The sequence below is a fragment of the Staurois parvus genome, unplaced genomic scaffold (genome assembly GCF_062004578.1).
Source record: "Staurois parvus isolate SC_StPar_1 unplaced genomic scaffold, SC_StPar_1.0 ptg000249l, whole genome shotgun sequence".
Taxonomy (NCBI): Eukaryota; Metazoa; Chordata; class Amphibia; order Anura; family Ranidae; genus Staurois; species Staurois parvus.
The window spans coordinates 7,762,253-7,789,436 of record NW_028318045.1 but is presented as its reverse complement, the minus strand read 5'-3'; the positions used below and the strand labels follow the sequence as shown (position 1 = coordinate 7,789,436).

At 43.2% G+C, this 27,184-nt stretch overlaps 1 protein-coding gene across 2 annotated transcripts in view; it reads right to left on the bottom strand.

Moving 5' to 3' along the window:
- Nucleotides 1–27,184, bottom strand: part of KDM7A (lysine demethylase 7A) — a 131,204-nt gene that overhangs the window by 43,987 nt on the left and 60,033 nt on the right. For both annotated transcript variants that reach the window (XM_089680726.1, XM_089680727.1), the window contains exons 3-4: nt 4,908–5,025; nt 4,630–4,790 (exon numbers count right to left, since the gene is read on the bottom strand). In XM_089680726.1, coding sequence (XP_089536852.1) covers nt 4,630–4,790; nt 4,908–5,025 — 279 coding nt within the window. The remainder of the gene's footprint in view (nt 1–4,629; nt 4,791–4,907; nt 5,026–27,184) is intronic.

Below are 27,184 nucleotides of genomic sequence, written 5' to 3'. Positions count from 1 at the left end.
AAAACTGCTGCTTTTACAGTTTCTTTTTTTTCAGCCTGTAAAAGCACCTCTATGTTAGCTTATGTTTCCATACACACATACGCATTTACAGGTGTATTAGAAGAGAAGCGTTTGCACCCTGAATGAAAACTCATCAAATGCGTTTAGGAGAAGAGCTGAAGGAGGAGGAAAAAAACAAAAACAAAAAAACAAACCTGCGGATCGCACCTAAACACTAGATGCGTTTGAGTGTTAATGGATTTTATTGGCCAGAATATGAATTTATTCTGGCCATTAGAATGCATTAGCACTCAAACACTTGATGTGCCTAGACACGTGCATTATATGCTGCTTTAAACACTTTAATCACCTTTTCTCTTGCCATGAGTTTTGGCATTCAGAGGAGCAAAGCAAATGCCCTGTGTGCATGAAGCCTAAGGGATATTTATTTTGTATTTTCAGTGTGTAAATATTCTGAGGTATTGTAACATTTAGCACAGTTTTCGCTGTAACTTTACAATTTGTAATTTCTCCCTCTAATCAAAGTACTTTTCCTTTTATTCCAAAATGATTTTTGTAGACTTGTGGATAGCCCTGTTCCTTGGGGCTATTTACCTCTATGCAGAAGTATACAGTCCAAAGCATACTGGTCAGATCTAACATACTTAATCCTTTAGCAACCCGCCCCAATGTCCCTTTAACAGGGTCTTTATGCCCAGGATGGGGCAGGGGGGCGTGGAGGGGAAAGGGATGCAAGAAGGATCTCCTGACCACTGTGATTGGCTCCTGATCATATATAAAGACCAAAAGCTGTCGGACAGCTACGGTGCTGTGTTGGGAGCATGCTTTCAGCAAAGAAAGCTCTGCTAACCATGGACTCCCACCCTCTTTGCACCGCACATATGCGTTTCGTGGACAGCAAGAGGTGAAGCTGGCCATACACAGTTTGAGATTAAAAACATGGGTTAAAAATTATCAAACATACAGTGGCTGCAGTCTATCAGATGAAGTAACTATTTAGGTATTCAGGCAGTTGTGGATGTTGCAGCTATCATAATACAGAAACAGTGGCGTTGCCACCATCCATGCTCTTTAGCATGCTGAATGCATGAAATCTAGCCTTGTATGGCTAATTTTACACTGTGAGAGAGAAGCATTGAAGCACAGTTAGACTCCATTCACACTTGCACCACTCCAAAGTTGCACTCTGATCTGACTTTACACTCTCTGAATCAAAGTCACATCAAAGTAGTGCAGGCACCTTTCCAAAGTCATTCTAACTAAGTTGAATGGACCTGAATGGGTTTCATTGAAAAGCATGGGCTGAGACTTTGATGTCCAAAGTCACAAAAGTGTGCATGGAGCCTACTGGGCAACATTACTAATCAAAAAGCACAGACTGCATATGTAATGAGCGAATACTGATGCCCTCATGTACATATACATTTACAATCTATTTTTTTTTTTATCTATTAAAATACAGTTTTCTCTGTATAAGAGAGATACAGAGATATAGCTAGAGATTTTATATACCTATAACACAATAAATATATACACACACAGTTTCCCTTCAAGCAAAACAAAATGTAGTCATCAGAGCAGGTGTAAGACGGCTGAAAACAAGGGATTACCAAATAAAATGAAGATATTTGATACGGAAAGAGCAAAGCATCGTTTCAACGACACCAACATAATCTCTGTGCTCTCTAGGGGCGCCGAACCCCCTACACACTCCTGCCATGCAGCTTTTACCTATCTGCACACATCCCAGACTGAACACATTAAAATGCGTGTCACTTCACCCATGGGCATTGAGCCATCTGCTGCTTTTATGACAGCCGTGCCCGTGCTGAAGCTGCAAATAATTGCATCGATAAAGTCCAGATAAACAAGTATGAGTCGGGATCCCATTCCAGACGTAATAAGTGAGCCAAATTAATATGGGAAAACAGCCAAAAGCAGATTAAAAATTCTGTGCTTCCTGGAACATGGCAAAAAACACTGAACGAGTGAAGAACATACTGCAGATTAATCCTACAGAGATGCCGCCACGCCATTAAACAGGCGCACAGGGATGGGCTTCCGCAAAATATACAGTTCAGGCATCACGATCTAATCATGTCTTGTATGTGTTTCACATCTGTCTTTTCAACACTTTGCCGAAGATTTTGTTTGCCCATACAGACGGGGAGCTTTCGGTTTATACTGGCCTACCTCAACACAAGTTAAACTCCATGGAAGTTATCCTGACAAAATGTAACAAAAACAGGAAAACACTAAAGAATGCTGCAGTAACCATATCTGTTCTGTAAACTAGTGGACCTAGGTGGCCCACTGGCAACTGCAGCATAAATGAATGAAAAGCCATATCTTTGTCCAGCAGACCACCAAAACAATTCTTAATTTCAGACACAGTTGTGAAGGGTAAGAGTTTCTGCCAAGTTTTTACTATTGCCAAGTTCTCACTGTTGAGCTTTTCCCTTACTTCTTGACCTGTTGACCTCTATGGGAATTAAAGGGGATTCTAATGGTAACACACTGCAATAAAACCTGATGGAGGTTCTAACCCTTTACCCACTGTACTAAATAACAAAATGCATTTGTACTGTCTAGATCAGCAATGGGCAAACTACGGCCCGGCGGACCTTTTAATCCGGCCCGCGGAGCTAGGCTCCTCTCACAGTCCGCCCTGAAGACCGGTGTAGCATGAAAATCTGTCTCCTATGAGGATCTGTCCCCCTCGACGTATCTGCGCATGTGCCGGAGATCGCCGATCGGCTGCTAATGCCTGAAACTGGCACATGCGCAGATACGTCGAGGGGGACAGATCCTCATAGGAGACAGATTTTCATGCTACACCGGAACGGCGCGGGAACACGGCGAGAGGAACGCGCGGAGCAAAGGTAAGTAAATTGACACAGGGGGGACTTGGGGACTTAATATGGGGAATGAATTACTATATGGGGGATGAATTACTATATGGGGATGAATTACTATGCTTACTATGGGGGAATATTACTATACTTACTATGGATGACACATACACATCATTCATCTACTCTTGGTCCGGCCCCCGGGTCCAATATATGAACCCATTGCGGCCCTCAAGTCAAAAAGTTTGCCCACCCCTGGTCTAGATCCTTCGATATTATAAAAAAAAAAAAATCCTTCTCATCCCTACCCCTAGGCCCAGGCCTACTAAAGTAACTTTGATTTCTGCTCAAATCGACAATAAGGCTCAACTCCCAACCCCATTCATCCTTGTTCAACTGTCGTATGTCAGAACTTTGTAAGTAGAGGCCACATGTTCAGGACGCAAGGGTGCTCTACAGGGATCGACCAGAGCAGTTAACCTTCAACCATTATAACATGCTTACACTTGAGAGCACTGTTACTTTAGAAATGTTTAAAGCCCAACTCCAGGTTTGCCAAAGAAATAAAAAAAAAAAAAAAAAAAATCACTCCATTAGGTAGAAAAATAAAAAGTTGCTTTGCTGAAAAACTCAGTTCCTCTCTAGTGCTATCCTTCCAGAAAGTCCCACCCATTCATCCTGCTGCTGGTTTTCCTGGGTTGAATGCTACCCAGCTGCACTTGATCCTGTTGCAGTGACGACATCTCCTGAATGCAGCCAAATCCTGTATTTCTCTTCAATGGAAGGACTCACAACCCCTGTGCATTGGACTCTGGTTGCATAAAGTTGAGGAGTTAAATTATATGGAAGATCTTGTACTAACACCAACACAAATGCGAGGTATACACCAGGACAGGGACCATATGGAACATGTTCATATATTCTGAAGAGTGCTCTTGGATCAGCAAGAGCCACGGCATTCAACAGTCGGTTTGGCTCACTGTGAGAAGACACTTGCAGAGTTACCCACTCTTGACAAGGTATCTACCCCCCCCCCCCTTTTTCCTTCTACATTACTCCATTCTTGTCCTCATCTCCCCTTTAGTTTCTTTCTTCTACTATCTTAAAAAGCTTCTTCCTCTCAGGCTGACCCCATTTTGAGGAAAGGCAAGAAAACAATTAACAGATTCCCTCATTATATCCAGAACACATGCCGATATGCATTCGGAAACAATATTAGACTTCCTGCCTTTCACAGATGTCCGATATTTCCTGGATACCTATGGCTGTTATTTATATCTCTGACATATTATGGAGCTCCATTGTTTATGTATGTATCTTAAGTGCAATGGACTTTGTAGTTTTGTATTGTTTTCCACTGATGGAATCCGTTGTCCTTTTTGATACATAAATAATTTGAAGATCTTGTGAGATCAGGGCATCATGCATCCGTTCCCAGTGGGCACGCCATTGTGTTGCCCTCGGCTTACAGTACTCCTGTACTAAACAATGATTACAAATCCTTACATTCGCTACAGGACTAGGGACAGACAACCACTGTAGGGAAAAGACCCCATGCATCACAAGATCAAAGGGGATAAGGTCTCTGCTTAACCTGCAGTTTGACTCTAAGCCCATGGCTATCCTCACAAGGCAAGAGGTATGGATCATGGACAAGGCAAGAGGTATGGATCATGGACAAGGCAAGAGGTAGTGATCATGGGCAGAAGAACAAGATTAAACAAGAGCAGCAGAAATGATACTAAGTGCTACTAAAACAATGGAAGTGTCTTCTTACCGACATAACGCTCTACGTCCATTACAGAAAAGGTTGGAGGCGGCAATCTGAGGCCCAGATCATCTAACTGCGGCACCATAATTGGAAGGTTGAAGCCATGTTTCTCCAGGTACCTCTGTGTCAGTTGGCTACCATTCATCCGCAATATAATCTCATCAGCACTACAAAAAAAAAAAAAAAAAAAAATAGTATTCTGACATACCAAAGTTCTTCTTGCAAGAACGGTTGTGGTTCCTAATGACCAGATTCTCAGATTTCTGGTGCTACAAGACACAAACCTTGGAAAGGACCGCGCTCGCAGCTGCTGTACAAAGGTTCTTGTTCCGGCTTGAACTGGCTTTGTCCCATCATCGGACTCTGTATAGTCATGTCTATGCCAATTCCTCCTCTTCTTCACTAAAGATTAATAAAAACAAAATAAGTTAGTAACTACAAAGAAAGGGCAAAAAACACCAGAAGGAACCCCACAGCTATACTGCTGAAATTCATACAGAGAAAAGTCAAAGTACTCAAGTTAACTGAAAGACAAACATTTCTGAACCAGGAAAGAAAACATTATTCCAGAGTGGTTTCCAGAACAAATGGCAACACAAATTAACTGGTACAGTCGCAGACAAAGCGTACAAGAGAAAATGTATTGGTTTCTAGGTGGACACTTAAAAAGAGAAGATTGGGATTTAATTTAAAAAAAATCATACTTACCTATGTGGATGCAGCATCAGTCCAATGCTGAATCTGTTCCCTGCCAGCTCTAAGTCTAGGTTCACACCTATGCAGGTTGCGCTTGATCCGTTTCTGCAGTGCTTTTAGCAGTGTGTTTTGCGTTTTTGCACTTGCGTTGGTTTATTTTCACATTTTTTTTTAAATTTCTTGTTGCTAGGCAGATTTTAAATGCAAAAACCGTATCAAAAACACAATACATGCTTTTCTGCAGCATTCCCATTTAAGCCTATAGAACCAAAAAAGCAATGTTTTGCATTCAAAGAAGTCCCAGACCCTTTCCAATAAACGCACCGGGTAAAAAAAAAACACTCAGATGTGAACGTGTCCCATAGGAAATCATGGTAAATGGACTGTACTGTGTTTCTGCAAAATGCTGCAGAAACCGCTTAGGTGTGAACCTAGGGTAAGTGTGAGAATGTAGCAATAACATGACTGCTGATGACCGAGTTCTCACTACCGCTCTGACCAGACAACGGTGACTGTCAGGCTGGGCCAGGTGCTGTGCCAGACTCAGGGGGGAATCCATACTTTAAAGTTGGACTGGCTGAGTGACCTCAGCCTGCTATCAGCTGAAAATGGTTCACAGGAGTGCAGAACAAACTGCACTCCTGTGATCCACAGGAGAATTACAGCCAAAAGAGCTTTGGCTGTACTTCTCTTTTAAAGTGAACAAATGACAGAATACAGTGCAGGGGCAGCAAATCTTAGAGATATTTTGTAAAATTTAAGGGTAATGTATCACACTTACTCAGAACCTTTATATTAAACCAATAATTAAAAAAAAAAAAAGTATACCCAGCAATAGGTGAGCACATTCTCAATTATGAAAAATATAGTTTAAAAAACTGCCTAATCAAATCTAACGTGATCAATCTGATACATGGCTAGCGGAATTTAGGAGCTAAATTTAAATAAAGTGTAAAGAAACCAAAAAATAGCAAATAAGAGACGTTTTATTGTTTGCTCCTTTTGATCTGTTAAATAAACCGAAATTTCATCGAAAACGTTTTCTTATATCTTTTTGAAAAGTGCCAATAAATACCAGTTCATCCTGCCAGGATTCCAGTGCTGTTTTGTACACTGTGCAGTTAAATGTCAAATAATGTTATCAGTTCGTGTGTTCTTACAATTTTTTTTGTGAGAGCGAGTCTGGTTTTTAAACCCCAACCTCTGCCAAATTTTCTAGCCCCAATATGACAGCCAAGGCCTATTTGTGAGCAAAGTCTGATATCTTTTTGAGTGCAGTCTCCATTCTTATAAAGAATCCGCCATGATGCCTGTGGTGTCACTAGTCCCCTAGTGAACTATTCATAGGAATGCACAGAGAAGGCACTCAAAACCTCACAGCAAACAGGACTGGAGATGGGACTCTTCCTGCTGATATAGACTGGCTCCTGATTTCTATATTGTTCAGTTCCCCTCTGGTTTATCCAGTTTCACGGGAATAAAACAGAGTAATAAAACAAACTCTATACATGCAATCTCATCGAGAAGACAAATACAACTGCTTCGGTAATGGTGCATGCCATTACAATTTTGACGGTGTTACAGTACAAAATCCTCCAGTGAATTGTTTTCAGCATGGATAGAAGTTGTAACAGGCAATACAGCATACATGACTATGAAATGAAAAAAAAAAAAAGTCTGTTAATCTGAACATGATATACAAGAAAGCATGCAACAAAGACAGTCCGACATGTATGAGGGGGACAAATTACTTTGTCACTTTAACCTCTTCGCGCCGGCGCCTCCCTGCCCTTTAATGGTTTCAGAAGCCGGGAGGCAAGGCGGGGTTTTAGGTTCATGTGACCGCCATGATTCGCCGCCACATGATCAGAAAAGGTCCGATCGAAAGAGATTGGGACCTTTCCAGAAGTCGCGGACATATGTGCTGGGAGCGCGCAGGGTGCACGCTCTCAGCACATATGCATTTTCTAATTGCACGCAAATATGCGGCCGCTCGGCGTCAAGGCACAGATTTGCATGCGATTGGAGTCAAGGGGTTCAAGTTATGCTATAATAGTAAGGCAGCAATTTCAACGTTAAACTTTATAAATTTTTAGCTTTTTTTCAGCAATATAAAATCTTTGTTTTCCAACTAAACATTCTTAACCACTTGCCGCCCAATCACAGTAGAACGTTGTGAACTTGCTTTCGGGTTTGCGGTGCACATGCACAAGCCGCCTGCTGACCCTCACTGGGGTTGGACACAGCATGACTCAGCAGGTGTCAGCCAATGATTTATAGTTGAGCCCTGCTGATCAGCTGTGTCCAATCACAGCACAGTTTCCAAACACAGGGCTCTGTACACAGAGTAGCGATCGGGCTGTTTTGAAAAAAAAAAAACAGCTAGATATTTTTAGGCCCCGTTCACATGTGACGGTTTTGTAGCTTGAAGCTCAAAAATGTTCAGCAAGAAAAATCACATTCACAGCTGAGCATTCTGTTAGTATTAGCAAAGCTGGACAGCACAGTGGCTAAGTGGTTTGCACTGGCAGTACTAGGGTCGCTGGTTCGAATCCCAATCACGGCACCACCTGCCTGGAGTTTGCATGTTCTCCCTGTGCCTGCGTGGGTTTCCTCCAGGTACTCTGGTTTCCTCCCACACTCCAAAGACATGCTGGTAGGTGAATTGGCTCCTGTCTAAATTGGCCCTAGTATGTGTACGTATGAATGCGAGTTAGGGACCTTAGATTGTAAGCTCCTTGAGGGTTAGGGACTGATGTGAATGTACAATATATATGTAAAGCACTGTGTAAACTGATGGCGCTATATAAGTACCTGAAACAAATAAATAAGTCACTCCATACCTCGCATTTGTGTTGGTGTGTTAGTACAAGATCTTCTGTATAAATTTAACTCCTCAACTTTATGCAAAATGCCTGTATTACTCTTCTAAAAATGCCTGTATGCACTTGCACAAATGCTAAAAAAAAAAAAAAAAAAAAAAAAAAAAAAAAAAAAAAAAAAAGCACATAAAAACTCCTAAAGTCAGTCTGTTCAGGTGTGAATGCAGCCTTAGTAAAAGCAGTACATATTACCCACATTACACTTGTTAGGCACACAAATAACCCCTTGATGTTAAACCCTTCCCAGCCAGTGTCATTAGTACAGTGACAGTAGACATTAGACAGTATTATATCTGATCACTGTATTAGTGTTAATATTGATGTCAGTCAGTTAACGTACCTCCCAGAAAGGGTCTGTTTGCACCAGATTGCCAGCCACAACCAAAGTCACACTATAAGTCGCTGATCACCACCATATAGAGTCACAGCTGCGTAAATTCCAGTATATATACACCACAGTTTGTAGCCACCATCGCTTTCACACAATCCAATTAATATAAACTAATTGGCGCTTTTTTTGGCTAAAGACCTGTAGCAGAATACAGTATGAACTACGTTTATGAAGTTAGATTTTTTTATTGGATATGCTTTATAAACTGAAAGTAAAAATAACTTTTTTAATTTTGCGTATTTAGTGGTGATTAAATACCATCAAAAGAAAGCTCTAATTGTTTTGTCTAGATTAGCCCCAGTATGGATATATATGAATGCAAGTTAGGAACCTTAGATTGTACACTTCTTGTGGGTTAGGGACTGATGTGAATGGACCAAACAAGAAAAGAGAGAGAGAGAGTGTGTGAGTGTGAGTGTGTGTGCGTGTGTTAATTGATGTGTTAATTAACTATTGTAATAATCTCAGAATTTAAACTTGACTTCAGCCTCTTATTCTCTGTACAGCACCACTCAGACTTGGAGAGGGTAAGGCAGGATTTGGAGACAATCAGGTGTGCTGCATTCACCTGTGCTGACAGAAGATTTGAATTTCATCAGTCTGTTGCTGTTCCAATATCCAATTACAGGCTGGAGGCAGAAAGCTAATCTAATTGCATTGTTTATCTGTAGCAGAGAATATTAGGTCACCAGGCCGCCTATGCCATGTTGCAAGGCTGTGTAAATCTTAGGACTGGATAGATGAAACTAAATTCTTGGGCAAGTAAAACAAGTCATGTTAATCCATTTTAACGGAATACTTAGCTGGTATTATTATAATAATGGATTTATATAGCACAAACAGTTTGCTCAACGCTTTACAATATAAAGGGAGACAATACAGCAACAATACAGTTCAATACAAGAGGGATAGGAGGGCCCTGCTCCTTGGAGATTGCAATCTAGGAGAGGCTGGAGTTCGGTTTTAAAACATGATGGTATTTGGTCTTGGTCCCAGTCCCTAGTGGAACTTCTAACAGACCTCCTAGCTGATTTTTTTGTTTTTGTAGTACACATACTGTATATTACTTAAAAAAAATCAAAAAAAATCAAAAGAGATTGGAAACTGCAAGGTCAAGTGATAATTGGAGACAGACCTTATGGTGAACACCACACAGATGTTGAGAAAGCCACTCCGGACTTGGCTGGTGACCAAAACGATGAGCGCTTGGCCAAGAATTAACATTCGGCACATCTGTGTAAGCCATTTTGGTGGCAGCTGTGCCTAATGCTCATTAGCCCCCATCTGTAAGGCGGTTACGGACGATCTGGAATTAGCATCTTCCGACACAGACACAATGAAGAAAAATGGCGTTCGAAACAAGATGAGGCAAAGCTTCACAGTGAAGGAATACAGGGCAGATAACATGAAAGATCTTAAGCAGCACAGGGTGATCTATCCAACACATGTAAAGGCTGACCTACACAGAGATGGCCATTAGTGAACTTTCCTTCTTGGCCATCATGCAGGTCCTCTTGATTCAATAGCTTGAAATCAATGCTGTGGAACAAGCATGCAAGGATTTCAGCCTATTTTCTGACTTTCCTGATTGTATACACGTCCCGGGTCTGTGGATCAAAGCTTCAAATGCATAAGGTCAGCCAGGCAACTAAGACTTTGGTTAGCAACACATCCTCCTTATTTCTCTCATTTCAGGTTTTCTTTGAATATGAACTCCGGGCATAAATACAAGATCACAAATTTAATCACATGCTGGGATCATTAGAGAAACATTAAATGTATTTTTAAATACAGCTAGTATAAGCGCGCAAATATGTCACCTGTGACAGCAATTGTATGTCTGGGCCATGGAAGTACAGAAAAAGGGTATTCTCAGAACAGATCATCCACAATTTGCACTGGTTTGATCTCAGCCCAAGATCTTTCTTGTTAAACAATTGTATCACTGAAGAGATGCAAGTGAACCCTAGAGACAGATAGCTGCAAACACAGAAATATTAATAAACTTTATCTTGGCAGACACGATCAGACATATTATGGCTGTGGAGGGGAACAATACCATGCATGGCCAAAGCACAAAGTTGTTTGTTCAGTGTTGAACTGGATTGGGACTGTAAATTATGATCAACTTGGCTGGACCTTTGTAGAAGTCAGAAAGTCTTGCAGGAAACACTCAGATAAAAATACTTAGAGTGTTACTAAATCTATGACCCTGCATTTACTATATCCGGTCTCCCGGAGTACACAGAAAATGGAAATGCAATTATTTTAGTAAATATAAAACTGCTAAATACCTTTTCTCATCAGCAGTATATAGCAGTCTTGTGACTTCTATCAGTGTCCAGCCAAGCACTGATTAATCTTGTAGGAGGAGTTTGCATTCTAAAGAAAAAAAAAAACTATCTAGCAATACACACCAAACAGAGCATGTGCAGATTTGCCACTGCTGCTCTAACTATGGTAGATGAATTGGGGACAGCAACAGAAGGGGTGGATCAGAGGATTAACCCCTCGGTTCCACAGAGAGTAGAACAAGCATGCTTTGCAGAATATACAGACTGGTTTTAATTGTTGTGGGTTTAGTAACACTTAAATAAAAGCACTCCATCCTGCATCTAAACAAAGTGCACAACAGCCCCAATTCAGTGGCAGAAAGAGCCAAGCCTTCTGGGCTGATTGGAGCGCTCTAGTGCTAACAAAGCAGGGTCAGGCCACTGCTTCTACAGAGAGCAAAAGGTACTTCTGTGCTGCATGTTGGCAGGGGACAGGCTTTCCTACTTAGGCAGTGCAAAGGTGCTGCATTGTCAGATCATACAGGGATTTAGACGCACACTAGATTTCTGGCAGAACTGATTTTTTTCGTACTTGCAAAAATTTTAAGGGACACGGATTTTGTTGCTGCGCAAACTGTTGGCGTTATACAACCCTGTATTATAAAAATTAATAATAAATGGGGAAATGTGTAGGTATTAACCTCCCTAGCGGTCTGATTATGTCAGTATTTCTGTGCTCAAAGCAGTACATTTTTTTGCATGGAAATATTTATTATTATTATACAGGATTTATATAGCGCCAACAGTTTACTCAATATAACGCTTTACAATATAACGGGAGACAATACAGCAATGATACAGTTCAATACAAGAGGGAAAGGAGGGCCCTGCTCCTTGGTGCTTACAATCTAGGAGGGAGGGGCTAGTAGTACAAAAAAGGTAACTGTGGGGGATGGACTGGTTGGAAAAGTAGAAGATTCCATTAATGGCTGAGGGCAGGATAGGCTTCCCTCAAGAGATTGCCTAAAAGTGAGCAGAGTAGGCGATAGTATGATAAATTGGGGTAGAGAGTTCCAGAGGATGGGGGAAGCTCTGGAAAAGTCCTGGAGACGAGCATGGGAGAAGGAGACAAGGGAGCTAGAGAGTAGGAGGTCATGCGAGGAGCGGAGAGTACGGTGAGGGTGATATTTAGAGACAAGATCGTTGATGTAATTTGGGTCAGAGTTATAAATGGCTTTATACGTTGTTAATTTTTTGAATTTTATCCGTTGGGGAATGGGAAGCCAGTGGAGAGATTGGCAGAGAGGGGTGGCAGATACAGAACGGTTAGTAAGGTGGATGAGTCTGGCAGCAGCATTCATGATAGACTGCAGAGGGGATAGCCTGCGATGAGGTAGGCCAATGAGGAGGGAGTTACATTAGTCAAGGCGAGATATAACAAGGGAGTGAATAAGTTGCTTAGTGGTTTCCAAGGTTAGGAACGGACGTATCTTGGAGATGTTGCCGAGGTGAAGTCTACAAGATTTGGACAGTGATTGGATTTGGGGCTGAAAGGACAGATGGGAGTCTAGGATTACACCTAGTAACCTGGCATGAGGGGAGGGACTGATGACTGTTATTGATCTTGATGGAGAAGTCAGGGGAGGGGGCACTGGCTGGGGGAAATACTGAGAGCTCAGTTTTGGAAAGATTAAGTTTGAGGAAGTGGAGTGACATCCATATCACTTAGTAGGTTAGTAATGCGAGAGGAGACTGAAGGGGTGAGGTGATAGATTTGTGTGTCATCAGCATAGAGATGGTACTTAAAGCCATGGGAGTTTATCAAGTGACCAAGGGAGGAGGTGTAGATGGAGAAGAGAAGGGGTCCAAGGACAGAACCTTGAGGGACCCCTACAGAAAGAGGGAGTGAAGAGGAGGAGGCAGTGTTATAGGGAACGCTGAAGGAGCGCTGCGATAGGTAGGAGGAGAACCAGAAGAGAGCAGAGTCTCTGAGGCCAAGAGAGTGGATTTTTTTTTTTGAGGAGGAGGGGATGGTCAACCGTATCAAAAGCCACAGAGAGGTCAAGTAGTAAGAGTATGAAGTAGTGATTGGTTTTAGCTGTTAGTAGATCATTAGTGAGTTTTAGTAGGGCAGTTTCAGTGGAGTGTAGTAAGCGAAAGCCAGACTGTAAAGGGTCAAGCAGGTTGTTAGTGAGGTGGGAGCTCAGGCGATTGTAGACTAAGCGTTCTAGGAGTTTAGAGGCAAATGGCAGCAGGGATATGGGTTTTAAGTTGTTCATGTTGGTGGGGTCCAGGGAGGTCTTTTTAAGTATGGGAGTGATGTGCGCATGCTTTAGAGGGGAGGGGAAGGCACCAGTAGAGAGGGAAAGATTGAAGATGCGAGTGAGGGAGCATAGGATGGAAGAAGAGGGTGACCGTAGTAGTTGTGCGGGAACAGGATCCAGGGGGCAGGTAGTGAGACAGGCTTCTGAGAAAACCTTAGTGACCTCTTTGGTAGTAGCAAGGTCAAAAGAGGAAAGTGTTGAGGGAGGTTTAGTATAAGGTATGCTAAGTGGGATGGATGTCTGTGCAGTGGCGATGCCCATACGAATTGCGTCAATCTTGTTTTTGAAATGATTTGCAATCTCATGAGCAGTGAGTGAGGTACTGGGTGGAGGTGGAGAAAGTAGAGAGTTAAAAGAGTTTGGCAGCATGAAGGGAGGAACTGTATGTTAAGAAAGCAGATTTATATAGGGTGAATGCTTGCTGGGATTTGGTTTTACGCCACAATCGCTCCAGCGCACGACTATGTAGTTTAAGATTGGATGAAAAGATTGGATGCGGATGAAAGCGAACTGGTGTAGACAGCAGTGGCAAGGTCAGGGCAGGACAGGGGAGAGATTCTGTCAGAGTTGGTCAGTTGCAGAGAGGAAAGGAGCAGGGTTCAAGTTGTGATGGTTTCTGCGGGTAATTGTTTGCTGCTTGGAGGGATAGGTGCTTGAAGACAAGGAGACTGAAGGTGATGAGATTGTGATCAGAGAGAGGAAAGGGGGTGTTTGCGAGGTTGTAGGTTGTAGGGAGTGCAAAGATGGGAGAAAACAAGGTCTAATGTATTCTCATCAGAGTGAGTGGAGGACTGTATACACTGTGCTAGTGCAAAAGATGAGCTTATGTTGAAGAGTTGGGATGTAGCCGGGTTGTTGACATTAATAGGGATGTTAAAATCTCTGAGAATGATCGGAGGAGAGAAAGTAGGGTAGCCAGGCGAAGAAATCATCAAGAAAGTGGGACACCAGTCCAGGAGGCCGATAGGTCAGTGCAATTCTCCGAGAAATGGGAGAAAACAGCCGGATGCAGTGAGTCTCGAAAGAAGAGAAGGATAGAGAGGGAGGGTTAGGGAGGACTTGAAAGGTGCTCATTGGGGATAGAAGCAAACCAACTCCACCACCTTACCAACCACTGGGTCTGGGTGAGTGGGTCCAGATGAGACCTCCAGAGGAAAGTGCTGCGGGAGAAGCAGAATCTGCTGCTTGGAGCCAGGTTTCTGTAATTGCTAGTAGGTTAAGGGAGCGGGAGACAAAAAGGTCATGGACAGGGGTGAGCTTATTACAGACAGAGTGGGCATTCCAGAGCGCACATGAAAAAGGGAGGGTGGTTTTTGGGAGCACGGGGACCGATATTAAATTGAGGGTGTCACAGTGTGCCCCGTGCCCCCACCGCCCCTGTGCCTGCTGTCCCTCTGCCTGTCCCTTTACCCCTCCCTCCCCCCTTGCAGATTCCTCACATCCTATTACAGCCTACTTCAAAGGCTGTGCAGGATGGGAGGAAGCGGTCCCTGTGGTGTGGGTCGCACCTCTCCCGGCAATGTCGCCGGAGAGACGTGACTCCCCGCCAGGAGACCTCCGGCACAGGCCGCCAGGATGTCTCAGTGCATCCCCCCAGTGGACGCAGTGCGGGCATGAGGCTTCCCGTGCTCTGCGCCCACCAGAGACAAAGACTGCGCTCACGAGAGCGTGGCCCGAGTCAGGGGGGCGTGCCTCGTTGCCTCGTGGCAACCGGGAAGCGTCCTGCTCCAGCTTTAAGAAGGCTGGAGCGGGACCCGGCCGGTGTGAGTTCATTCTCCGCTCGGGACAGGGTGCTGTGTAAGGTCTGAGCTGAGGCCAGACCCCACAGCCAAGACCCTGCAAGCTGTTGGTCCCCTGCTCGAGAAGAGGAGCACTGTGTGGGGTCTGTACTGAGGCCAGACCCCACAGCCAAGACCCCGCTGAGTCCCCGTGAGCCTGCTGCTGTGCCCGGAAAGCTGAGCCCCGTGAGGATCCCTGGAAAGCTGACCGCTTTGTCGTTGGAAAGCTGTCCCTGTCTGCTGACCGCTTTGTCCCTGGAAAGCTGTCCCTGTCCGCTGTTTGGAGGTCTGAGCTGAGGCCAGACCCCACAGCCCAGACCCCGCTGAGTGTCCGCTGATCGTTCTGGAAAGTGATCACTGTCTGCTGACCGCTTTGTCCTGGGAAAGCTGTTCCAGTCTGCTGACCACTGGTTGTCCCTGGAAAGCTGAGCACCGTGAGAGTCCCTGTCTGCTGACCGCTTTGTCCCTGGAAAGCTGTTCCTGCCGGCTGACCACCTATCGTGAGTGTCCCTGGAAGCTGCCTGCTGCTGAGTGTCTGCAAGCGGCCTATCGTGAGTGTCTCTACAAGCCGCATGTTGCGGAGTGCCCTGAACTGCCCCTATTGTGTGCCCAGATTACCCTTGCCTGAACTGCCCCTATTGTGTGCCCAGATTACCCTTGCCTGAATTGCCCCTATTATGTGCCCAGATTACCCTTGCCTGGACTGCCCCTATTGTGTGCCGGGACGAATACTTGCTCCGACTGCCTATTGCGTGTCTGGAGTATCGTAGCTACCTGGACTGCCCCCCTGAGTTCTTGGGCCATCGCTACCCGAATTGCCCTATTGTGGGCCGGATTATAACTGTTGGGACTCCTCCCCCCTCTTCACCCCTTTTTTGGGTATCCGGACTCTACCTTCCTACCCTGATTAAGTGCCTTCCATAGGTCAATAAAGCTGTGTGTGTTTATCATTCTCCGTGTGCGTTCTGTCCTGCCTACGCTTCCGTCACAGAGGGGATTGCGGTTATTCCCGGAAGAAAGAGGATGCCTGGTGTGGGGGTGAAATACTGGAGGACCAGGGTTTGGGGAGATATCCCCAGAGGTTAGGAGAAGAAGGGTGAGGAAAGAAACATGGAAGCGGGATGTACACGAGTGCACATGCCTTCCAGTCCTGGTGTTTGGGTCAGCAGGAGAGTGAAGTATCAGCAGGAGGTGATGAGAGCAGTAGTAGGGAGATGGTAGCAGTGAGGGTGAGATGTACAAGTTTTGGGGTGGAGCAGAGAGGTAAAGAAGTGAGATTTTGGGAACGCAGGAAAGTAATATGCAAAGGAGGAGAAGAGGGGACATATTAAAAAAGGTACACTGAGTGGGACTCAGATTTGTAAGATATGTTTCCCAGGGTGTTTGCTTGCAGTCTGTCCAGCATGCAGTAGAGTTTCTTGTTGTTGTATCTTCCTGCTGCTTGAGTTATCCTGCTTTAGTTAAACAGCTGTGCTCAACTGCGTCTTAGCACTCCATCAAAGCAGCACTCACGAAAAGCAGCACCCCATCTGTGACTGTGCCCCCTTCTGTGATTCCCTCCATGAGCTGATCTAAATTTATAGGGAGATGATCAAATGAGCACTCTTCTCCGCCCCAATTAGGAACTGATAAGGATCACATGAATAGGGGGGGATGTTTCTCAAACACAGACCAGACACAGGCCACAGTCATAAAAAGAGTGCAACTAGAGGTGAGAACTAATCGACAAAAATATATATACACTATTTGTTCTGAAATTAACAGGAGTCTATGCATTGTTGTAGTTTAGAGTGGAGAGGAGATAGCAGCATTTACCCAGAGAAAGCAGGAGTCTATGCGTTATGTAGTAAATACGTCGTTTTTCTTATTGTAGGCCTGTAATTTTTAGGAATAACTCACTAAAATCTGTCCAAACAAGAGTCTAGTAAACATCCCAGGTATGTTAAAATTTGAAACACGAAAACAAATAATTTAATAAATAATCAAAAAATAATAAATCAATACATTTAATTAATATAAGCAAACCAAAAGCACTGAAATTTGAAATATAGCGCCAAGTTCGCACATCACTGAGCAAAGTTACAAAATAGTTTTCAGTGTCTGATGACGAATTTCCCCACAAATCATTATCACTCAATTCTGCAAGTGGTTCTAATTTACTATCACTGTTCTCTAGCTGGTCTAAAACCGCTTTTGATCTAAAGGGACGCTTTTTGGACGCCATGGACATTTCTCAGTTTCCAGGCAGAAAGAACAGTAAAAATGCAGGCAGGGCACAGGACAAAGCACTAGGGACAAAATGTATGTGAAATGGTTTGATAAAGTAATGCTTTACAATGTGATTTTAGTTTATTTTGTGAATGTCACTTTTTGACATTTTTAAATTTCCCGCCAGTTCCGTCCCCGTATGCCCTGACGTCGCAGGGAACGGAACACGGAAGACAGATGCCGGCATCGGCCAGAGGACATTGCCGGAGTGAAGGACAAGGTAAGAGGAGAAGAGATCCTGGAGCAATGCTGCAAGGTATTCCGGAGTGTAGCTCGGGGTTACCGCTTGTGGTGCTGAAACTTTACCCCGAGCTACACTCTACACTCGGGAGGTTAAAAGAGATGTATCCATGATTTTTTTTTCCCTTTATTTCACCAAGACATATACTTGAAAAATTATTTGTATAAAAGATTCTGATTGCTATTGACTCAAGAGATACTTAAAAAAAAAAAAATCCTTACAATGATTGAATAGCAGCTTTGTCTATTTGCAAGACTTCCACATCTTGAAGAGTTTCTCCGTCTACAAATAGTATTTTGCTCTGAAAAAAAATTAAGCTGGCTTGTCTATCTCTGGGAAAAGCAGAAGTGCTCTTATTATATTTACACAGGTATCAGTGCTGATCATTTCGCTGCTAGGATGACACAAATACTGCCACAGCGAACAGTTTATCTGCAATAAACTGCTAATAGCCAGTGTTCTCAATGATGGCTCAAGGCAAATAAAGGGGCAAAATTCCTTGAAGTTACAAAATTAAAGGCTTGCAAAATTAATGCAGGCTACAAATTGGGAAACACAATTTTATGAAGTGTGCATTTAAGTATTTTATATATTTAAGGATACATAGCTGCACACTTTTTACCTACATTGCAATGAGGAAACCATTGTATTTCCAGAAAAGTGCAGAAAGGATTCAGTTTTCAGACAGAACATTAAAATGATCTGCTAAATAGTTTAAAGCAAACCGTTTTTAAATCCAGCGAGAGTGCTTCAGCAGCCAATAAAGGGGATTCTTGGACAGGGGGGATAACAAGTAGGCAAGGCTTAATTCTGTAGGCAGGGCATGGTCACCAAGCTAGGGAACCCAACCTAATGTGAACCAACAGTTGGGGGGGGGGGGGTTATAGCATGTACTTTATGACCCAACTGATATTACCGAGTGCTGAAATATATTTACTAATGTCAAATTCCAAGATATATTAGACAACGCTGAAGTTTTGTTCATCATATGCAACTTTCATGAAATCCACCCCATTTAGAGAATGGAATCTAAACCAATTTGGTTAGCAATGAAATGATGGGCAAGGGAAACACTAAGATATTTAGGTGAGCAGTGTTCATCGACTAAATAAACACTTTATCTATTTGACTAAAATATGGCTAACACTGAAACAATTCAGAGGACTAAAATACGAAGAATAAAAAACTAAAACTGACAATTTGACTTCAAACGCGGCCGTTTGAGAGGCCGAGCTGTGAAGACGTCACTCCTGCGCATGTGCACAGGAGTCACAGCTGCGGCACAGAGCTCTGAAAGAATAGCATGGGTATGCTGTTCCTTCGGAGTGCATGCACCGGTGATGTCACTGGCTACTGCTCACTAGAATATCATCCAAAGAGTGCATGTGCAGAGTTTACTACCACTTTAAACTGGCCATAGATGGATCAAAATTTGGTAAGTTCGTTAGGGACTGGCTGAATGTCGAACCATTTATGAACACTGCCTCTCAAGAGAACTCAATTTAATGATCAACTTCTTTCGATCAGGACAGGTGGAAAACTCTCAATCAGTGCTTGCAGCTAATCAGCTGAGGTGCTGATCAAGGTATTCTGACAGCACAGGAGTCCCCCAAGGTCAGAATAAAATAACACTTTGCATGTGTGGATGGGATAATCCAGAATTATTTTTTTTTTTTGTTAGATCACCCTGTTGACTTATCAAAAAAATCCATGTATGGCCATCCTTAGACTAGGAGAGGGAGAGCCGCACCCTGAGCTAATGTACTGCTTTGTACAGTGTTTCCATCGACAGTACCTCTGGAAGCTTCCAGTCAATTAGAAAGTGCAAAGCAAAGATGTAGCCAGCCACAAGCTGCTGTAGGCCCTAATCCAAGTTGTGATGTTCCACTTCCAGGTAGTCTGCAGAAAAATTACTGGCAGGCAGGATCTGCATGTGTGGACTAGCAGAGGTGTTCAGGTCACAAGACTGGCTGAAGGATTGAAAATGGTTCCCATATAGTTGAATTCAGCTGCTTGTCTGGAGTTTCCCTTAAATGCCAACAGGATAAATGCCCTTTTACTTTAATTTCCTTTTGACATTTTTTAATACGGAGCTGTAAGCCTAAGCATTCTTGGCCATATATACAGTTAGGTCTGTATATATTTGGACACAGGCACAATTTTAGTTTTTTTCAGCAAGTGAAGGACACTCTCCAGGAGGTGGGTGTATCATTGTCAAAGTCTACAATCAAGAGAACACTTCACGAGTGCAAATACAGTGGGGGTTCGCCACAAGGTGCAAACCATTCATAAGCCTGAAGAATAGAAAAGCCAGATTAGACTTTGCCCCAAAAAGTCTAAAAAAGCCAGACCAGTTCTGGAAAAGCATCCTTTGGATGGATGAAACTAAGATGAATCTGTACCAGAATGACAGGAAGAAAAAAGTGTGAAGAAGGCTTGGAACAGCTCATGATCCAAAGCACGACATCTGTAAAACATGGTGGAGGCAGTGTGATGGCATGGGCATGCATGGCTTCCAGTGGCACTGGGTCATTGTGTTTATTGATGTGACAGAAGCAGCCGGATGAATTCTGCAGTGTTTAGAGATATACTGTCAGCCCAGATTCAGCCAAATGCAGCAAAGTTGATTGGACGGCGCTTCACAGTACATATGGACAATGATCCAAAACACACTGCAAAAGCAACCCAGGAGCGTTTGACGGAAAAGAAGTGGAATTTTCTGCAATGGCTGAGTCAATCACCTGATCTCAACTCAATTGAGCATGCATTTCACTTGCTGAAGGCAAAATTAAAGGCAGAAAGAACCACAAAGAACAACTGTAGACAGCTGCAGTTAAAGCCTGGCAAAGCATCAGAAAGGAGGAAACCCAGTCTTTGGTAATGTCCCTGGGTTCCAGACTTCAGGCAGTCATTTCCAGTAAAGAATTCTAAGAATAAACATTTTATTTATGATTATATTAATCTGTCCAATTACTTTTGGTCCTTTAAAAAGAGGGGGGGTTGGATACTCTTAAGAGCTGTAATTCCCAAACCATTCCTCCAATGTGGATGTACATACCCTCAAATTAAACCTGAGTGTGTGCACTTTCAGCCCATATCCATTCTAGAACGATAGCTTGAATATGTTTTGATAAATACCTGAAAAAAACTAAAATTGTGCCTGTGTCCAAATATATGTGGACCTTACTGTATATCAGTCCACTTCATAGTGAAGAGAAACCAGACTGGAGTTACCAGCACAGTCCCACAGTTGAGTAAAAGACCCTCCAGTAGGTACTGGTCAGTGTTGGGGGTAGCTTGCAGTTATTCTAGCCCAACACCCAGTAGGGGGCACTGCAGAATTACAACCACACTAAAAACCTACAAGAATAGAGAATACATTATTAATGGTTTACTCTCATAGCTTTCCATGACCCAGGAGGATTCACACTGTCCCCTGCCACCAGGCCCATAGGTCTTATTACCATGCAACAAGTCAACAGTAGTATGCCTCCCACCGTAATTTCCGATAAACTGCCAAACTCAGGCCACAATTAGATGGTGATTACATAATTAACATCTTACTTTTACCAAAAAAAAAAAAATCATACTGGGGCCATTCATGACACTCTTTTTGCAAAGCATGCTGGTTTGTAAAGCCCATCACTTGCTGGCAGTTGACTAAAATGGATCTAGCATCAGATACATTCTTTCATGGTAAGCACATGCATGCTAAGTAATGTGTAATTGTTCTTCACACACTTCCAGGTATTACCACTCACCAAGATTACAGTACTCCTCATGACAGCGCATTCATCTCATCTCTCCAGAAGGATGACGCCATCTTTGATCAGGCATTATCCAGAGTCACTATCTAATTCCAGGACTGACATGTCCACTCAGAGATGCCCTAGTCATGTAAATTGTGGTGTATGTACAGTTCTTGGCAGTGTTCATAAATATCTGACAGATCAGAACCCAATTTTGTGGCTTGCTCCAAAGTTACAATGTTGCAGTCTGATCAATGGGAGAAAGGGGGCGAGGGGAGCAGAGGAAATATTTCCTACTGCCTGCACCAAAATGATGACATAATTTCTGCCATCGCAAACTAATTTTTCCGAAGTTCAAGGACAGTTATTCAATAAGGCCCTGTTCACACTTTAGCAACGCCAACTGCGTTGCGTTTTCAGTCTTTGTGCGTTTTTATAGTGTTTTTGGAGCAGTACCATTCATTTGAATGGGTCTCTATCCACTCCAAAAATTTGCTAAAGATGCGCATGTACCAAATTTTTGACATGAGCCAAGCGTGTTTTGCATTGCACGTTTTTGTGCATTTTTATTAGCATTTTGCTGCATGGAAAATGTGCAACTTCTAGCTACGTTTGGATTGCCATTACAAAACTAATGACACTGCAAGTGCTTTGCACACTTTAGAGTATTTTTGGCACATTTGTAGAAAAGTGGGCAAAAATGCTCATTTATGCTATCCCCAGGTAAAAATGGGGCCTGAAGGCAGCTTTACACTGCTCCAATGTGCTTTTGCTTAAGTGCAACTAACTTGCGTTATTTGAGCAGGTTAGCTGCACTTCCCCATAGACTTCTATGAGGTCCTGTGGTTTTGGTGCACTTTCAAAAGCAGCAACAAAACTCCTGCATGCTGCATCTTTGGTGTGCTTTCTGAAATTGCACTAAAACCACAGTCATCATAGGAGTTTATGAGAAAGCACAGCTAACCTGCATGAAAACCACACATTAGCTGCACTCTGGGACTGCAACGGGGTGGGGTGATGGCATAAGGCTAGTTTCACACCTGTGCAGGTGATTGCCGCTACTGGACCCATACTTATTCCCCAAGCCGCAACAATTCGCACAGTGAAAAACGCAGGGGATGCAGGCAGGTGCCATTAATCCTGATGGCATGCCTATTGCACTAAAAATTGCATCCACAATAGGAACCGCACTGTACTTGTGGTTCATGTACAAGCTGCAATTACAAAAAATGGCGGAGAGACCTTTTCCCTGTGTTTCGGCAAGCAGGGCAGCCCACTCCCACCTCTACTAGTAAAAAAAAAAAAAAAAAAAAAAAAAAAGGAGGAGGAGGGAAGATTGTCCCTCCTCCGAGCCATTCAGCTGCAAGTGCAATTTGATTTTTCCCAACAGAAAGCTAGAATCATACCTTGGACTAGGCTACCTGCAAGTGACATATGAAATATTTATATACAAGTTTCAAAATGTACTGGATTGGGAAAAAAATATGGTGAGATTCCATAAAACATGAGCCACCGCCTTAGCTTTTCTTAAAGCCAGAGCTGTTTCTAATAAAACTGTACAGATTTAAAGAATTAGTTTTGCGGAGAGCCGTCACAACATTTCAGCAGCCAAAGAAGTAGCTAGATACAAGAAGTAGCACATTATCTCTATAAACAGACTACTGTGGCAGTGGGGAGGGAGCGGGCCCACTTTCCATGTAATTTTATAATTTAACAAAAAAAAGTTTGTCCCTTTCTTCGAGCAGTCTGCTATTTTGGCACACAGCCCACTGCAAACGTTTAAACATGCTGGCGCCTAGGAGTTAAAGGAGAGTAATTTAATCCCGTGTCACTCTGCACTGGAGTTTTCAGAACAAGAGATTTTTTTTTTTTTTTTTGAGTTAAAGCAGCTCTACTCGATAAGGCAAACTTGGGTCAAGGTACTCCGGAGGTCAAGTGCCCGGAGTCTAGCTGCCTTTCTTTGCAAGCTTGGAACATAAAGCTACTAAGGGGATTTTTTGGACTTAATAACACCTCAGCGAGGAGCCTGCTGAAAACATCAAACAGCAACTCGGTGTGTTGTTAATTACTTTGATGAAAAAAAAAAAAGAAAAAAAAATACAATAAAGAAAGGCTTGGGGTATTTGATTCCATTTTGGGAAAGCTGTTCAAAAAAGTTTAAACAGAAAAAAAAAAAAAAATCCATTTCAAGAGCTCAGAAGGGGTTGTTCACTCAAGAATGTAAGATTTAAAAGCACCTTGCGTTGATGTGCGCGCGTTTCAGACACGCTGTGATTTGGGCAGACCTGAATGGCAAAATAGATGTCAGCGTACGAAGGGCTTCATTGTTGAAGCAAAACTCTACGATAAGCAAATATTGTCCGAATACAAGAGGCATATGTATTCTTACTTGCATCTTGGTGTACTTTTTGTATTTCTTCCAATTCTATGCAGTAATCCAGTGGGATACTTTACCTTTGTGCAGGAACTGACCATTTGGAAACTCGGGCACTGCCCGTGGGCCCGGGGTCAGTAGAGGGCCCCATGAGATGCCCCTTGTACCTTTTTCATAGGCTTTTTTGAGTTTGGGAAAGGACACAGGGGCCCCATGATCCCCTATTGCCCGGGGGCCCCATGAGTTGTCAGTCCGCCCCTGGTCAGTGCTGTTCTCTCTTTGTGCCTGATGACTGGTCTGGTCTCCACCCCTCCTGTAGTTTTCTGCAGGCAACTTTTAGAGGGTGGAGTTGCTAGGCCCCTCCCACAGCTCTGCTCTCTGCACTGGCTATGTACAGCACAGTGATGTCATTGCTAATTTTACAAGGTAATAGCTGGGCTCACAAAAACACTGTGAACATAAAGTGGATTTATATCTGCAGTCCAGCTTTAAACAAAGCAAATAACTTGCAGGAACACTATAAAATAAAAATGAATTTGGTCATGTCTATGCATGGCACCTGTGCAGAATATGCACCAACACAAAAAGTGTGATTGAAGTCTGAAAATGAAAAAAGTGCCCCTTCTTGCGGTCGCCGTGTGAAATAATACTAATTAAAAAAAAAAAAAAACAACTTTAGGTTATATAAAAAAAAAAAAAAAAAAAGGTTTCTACATTTTTCAAAGTGGGAGGTATGGTTCGTTCGGCCGTTGGATTGTTCAGTCTGGAACCACCAAAGACCAGCTGGAAGAAGAGATGCTAAGCTTTTCAGGTGGGTTCCTATTGCCACTATCAAGAGTTTCTTACAGATGAGAACTATTGTGGTAATTAGTCAGTGTTTTTATTGATGTATATGTCTCCATTAAAGTGATATCGCCTCATATCCTCTTAAGTAAGCCATGGATGGATCAAAATTCGGCCGGTTCAGCAGGGACTGCCCAAATTTCAAACTGTTTACGGCCATTCCTATTCCAGAGGGGTCGCGGTAGGGCCCCTTTCACATAAGCAGACCGATAGAGTCCACCTGTCAGTTTTTCAGGCAGACCTGATCAGATCTTCCATTCTCCCCTATGAAGCAGCGGGTGTAACGAACATGTGACTATATACACCAGCCTACATCCAATCCGATAAAAACAGACAGATGGGGATCTGTATAGTGGATTGGATCAGATGGCAGTCCGTTTATATCTGACTGCTCATAGAGCAGAGCGGGCTGTGTCTGTGTCCATTCTGCATAAGCGAGGTGGACAAGGACCAGCCATCCGCCTGCTCAGCAAGGATCAATGGACAAATCCCTTGCTGGCAGTGTCCGCCACCATGTCATAGGGGCCATTTATACCATACTTGAGTAGTAACACATGGATTACTGCAGTGCCACTCTGCATGGCAACCCAAAGCACCCTCCAAAACAGATATGTTTTTCAGTACAGGGCAAGCCAACTGAAAAAAAAAAAAAAAATGTGCATGCATGATTTCTTTTTTTTTTTTTTTTTTTGTGACAGCACACCACACCTTATTGTGTTGCCTTACACTGGGTTGCAACACACATCTGTGGAGAGGTGTGTTGGGGTGACATTCAGATTGGCACCACATTGCACCAGTGTGCTTAACATGCGTTGGTACGCGGTACTGCAAAACATGGTATGAACGGCCACAACTCTGTGTGAAAACATTGATAACTATACCCCTTAATCTTTTCCAGTGTGTGAAAGGGATATGGGCAAGTGAGTGACATGACCTGGGGACAACCACAAAAGGCAGGTCCACAGTATTAGGAAAAGCCTGCTGCAAGACTCTAGGTCAAACCATTTAACTCTGTCAGACATTTTAAAGGAAAAAAGTTTGAGTTAAACATCCAGACTTTCTATAATATACTTGCTGAATATAATATTAATAGGACATTCCGGGTCACCTTAGAAGTTACAAGGTTTAAAAGCCAACTCAGCCCCTGGCCTTTAATTTATTTCTTTCTGTAGCCTTAAATATCTTTCTGTTCTGCAGAAGGGTATACACAGCAGCCATTAAGTATAGAATACAAAAACCGAGGTCAAGAATACAAGCATTGAGCAGAACACTCTGAAGCACGCATCCTGCAACTCTCCAGAGAACATGGCCTAGATCCCGGCAATAACAATCCACTCGTTTCAAGGCAAGAGGCTGCGGGGACAATGAACAAGGTGAACTGATGGACCCGGCTCGGAAATGCTTCAACGGAGAAGGTGAAAGTCACAGCTAAGTACTGGGTGGGGTGAATGCATCGACCCTGACATGGGAGAAATGGCATCTGATTTTTTTCTTTTCCCTCCGGCTGGGGCCAGGGGATTGTTCTAAGATTACTTCCACCTCAAACTTACATATTACATGTTTTCACAGAACGCTGATAAAAAGGGCACAGCTGCTGCTATAAGTCAGGCCTGGTCCAGCTGTTCAGTTTGTCTCCAACTTCAATTTAACGCATTACCTGGTTGCCAGCCATCAATAAATTTACGGTGATAAGAAATGTGGATTTTGTCAGGAAAAAAAAAATGTATATGCACATGGGCGCCATAGGCCATAAGATGAAAAATTCAGTTATTACCCTACCAAGGAGCCACAGATGTTGCATACAACACGGAGATCAGTAGCTGTACAGGATATTTGCGTAAACATGCACATGTGTACACACATACAACCCTGGACAGACTGTCCAGGGGCGTACATTTGTATGCATGTGCACACATGCATACAAATGCATATGCATGTGCGAACATGCACATACATACAAATGTATGCATGTGCATGTTCACACAACTGCAGGCAGATAACTGCGTACAGACATGCATTTCTATGAGGGACTGCACGCAGCATGCATGTGCATGTTCATACAACTGCTAGCAGACAACTGCGTACAGACATGCATTTCTATGAGGGACTGCACGCAGCATGCATGTGCATGTTCACACAACAACGGTAGATAACTGCATACAGACATGGATTTCTATGAGGGACTGTACGCAGCATGCATGTGCATGTTCACACAACTGCAGGCAGATAACTGCGTACAGACATGGATTTCTATGAGGGACTGTACACAGCACCTGTGGCACCCAGGTAGGGAGTACAACATCATTTTACATCAAATTGCCCCAGGTGCATGAGGCCTTAAAGGATTATCAAACCAATACAAACCTCTTAAGGGTTTCCTATATACTATATGGCCCAAAATTTTGTAGACATCTGACTTTCACATCTACCCACTATGTATAGCTAAAAACATATTGACACCCTTTTCAAATGATAAAGATCAGATATTTTCAGTGAAGTGTACTGTTAACATTGCAACATATAAAGAAATTATAGACAAACACGTGCTTTCAACCTTGTAGTAACAATATGGCGAAGACTCTTTTCGGTTTCAGAATGCCTGTGCCCTTGTGCACAAAGCCAGCTCGATAAAGACTTAAATATCGAGCTGGCTTTGTGCACAAGGGCACAGGCATTCTGCAATAAAATATATAAATATATATATAAATATATATATACACACACACACACACACACACACAC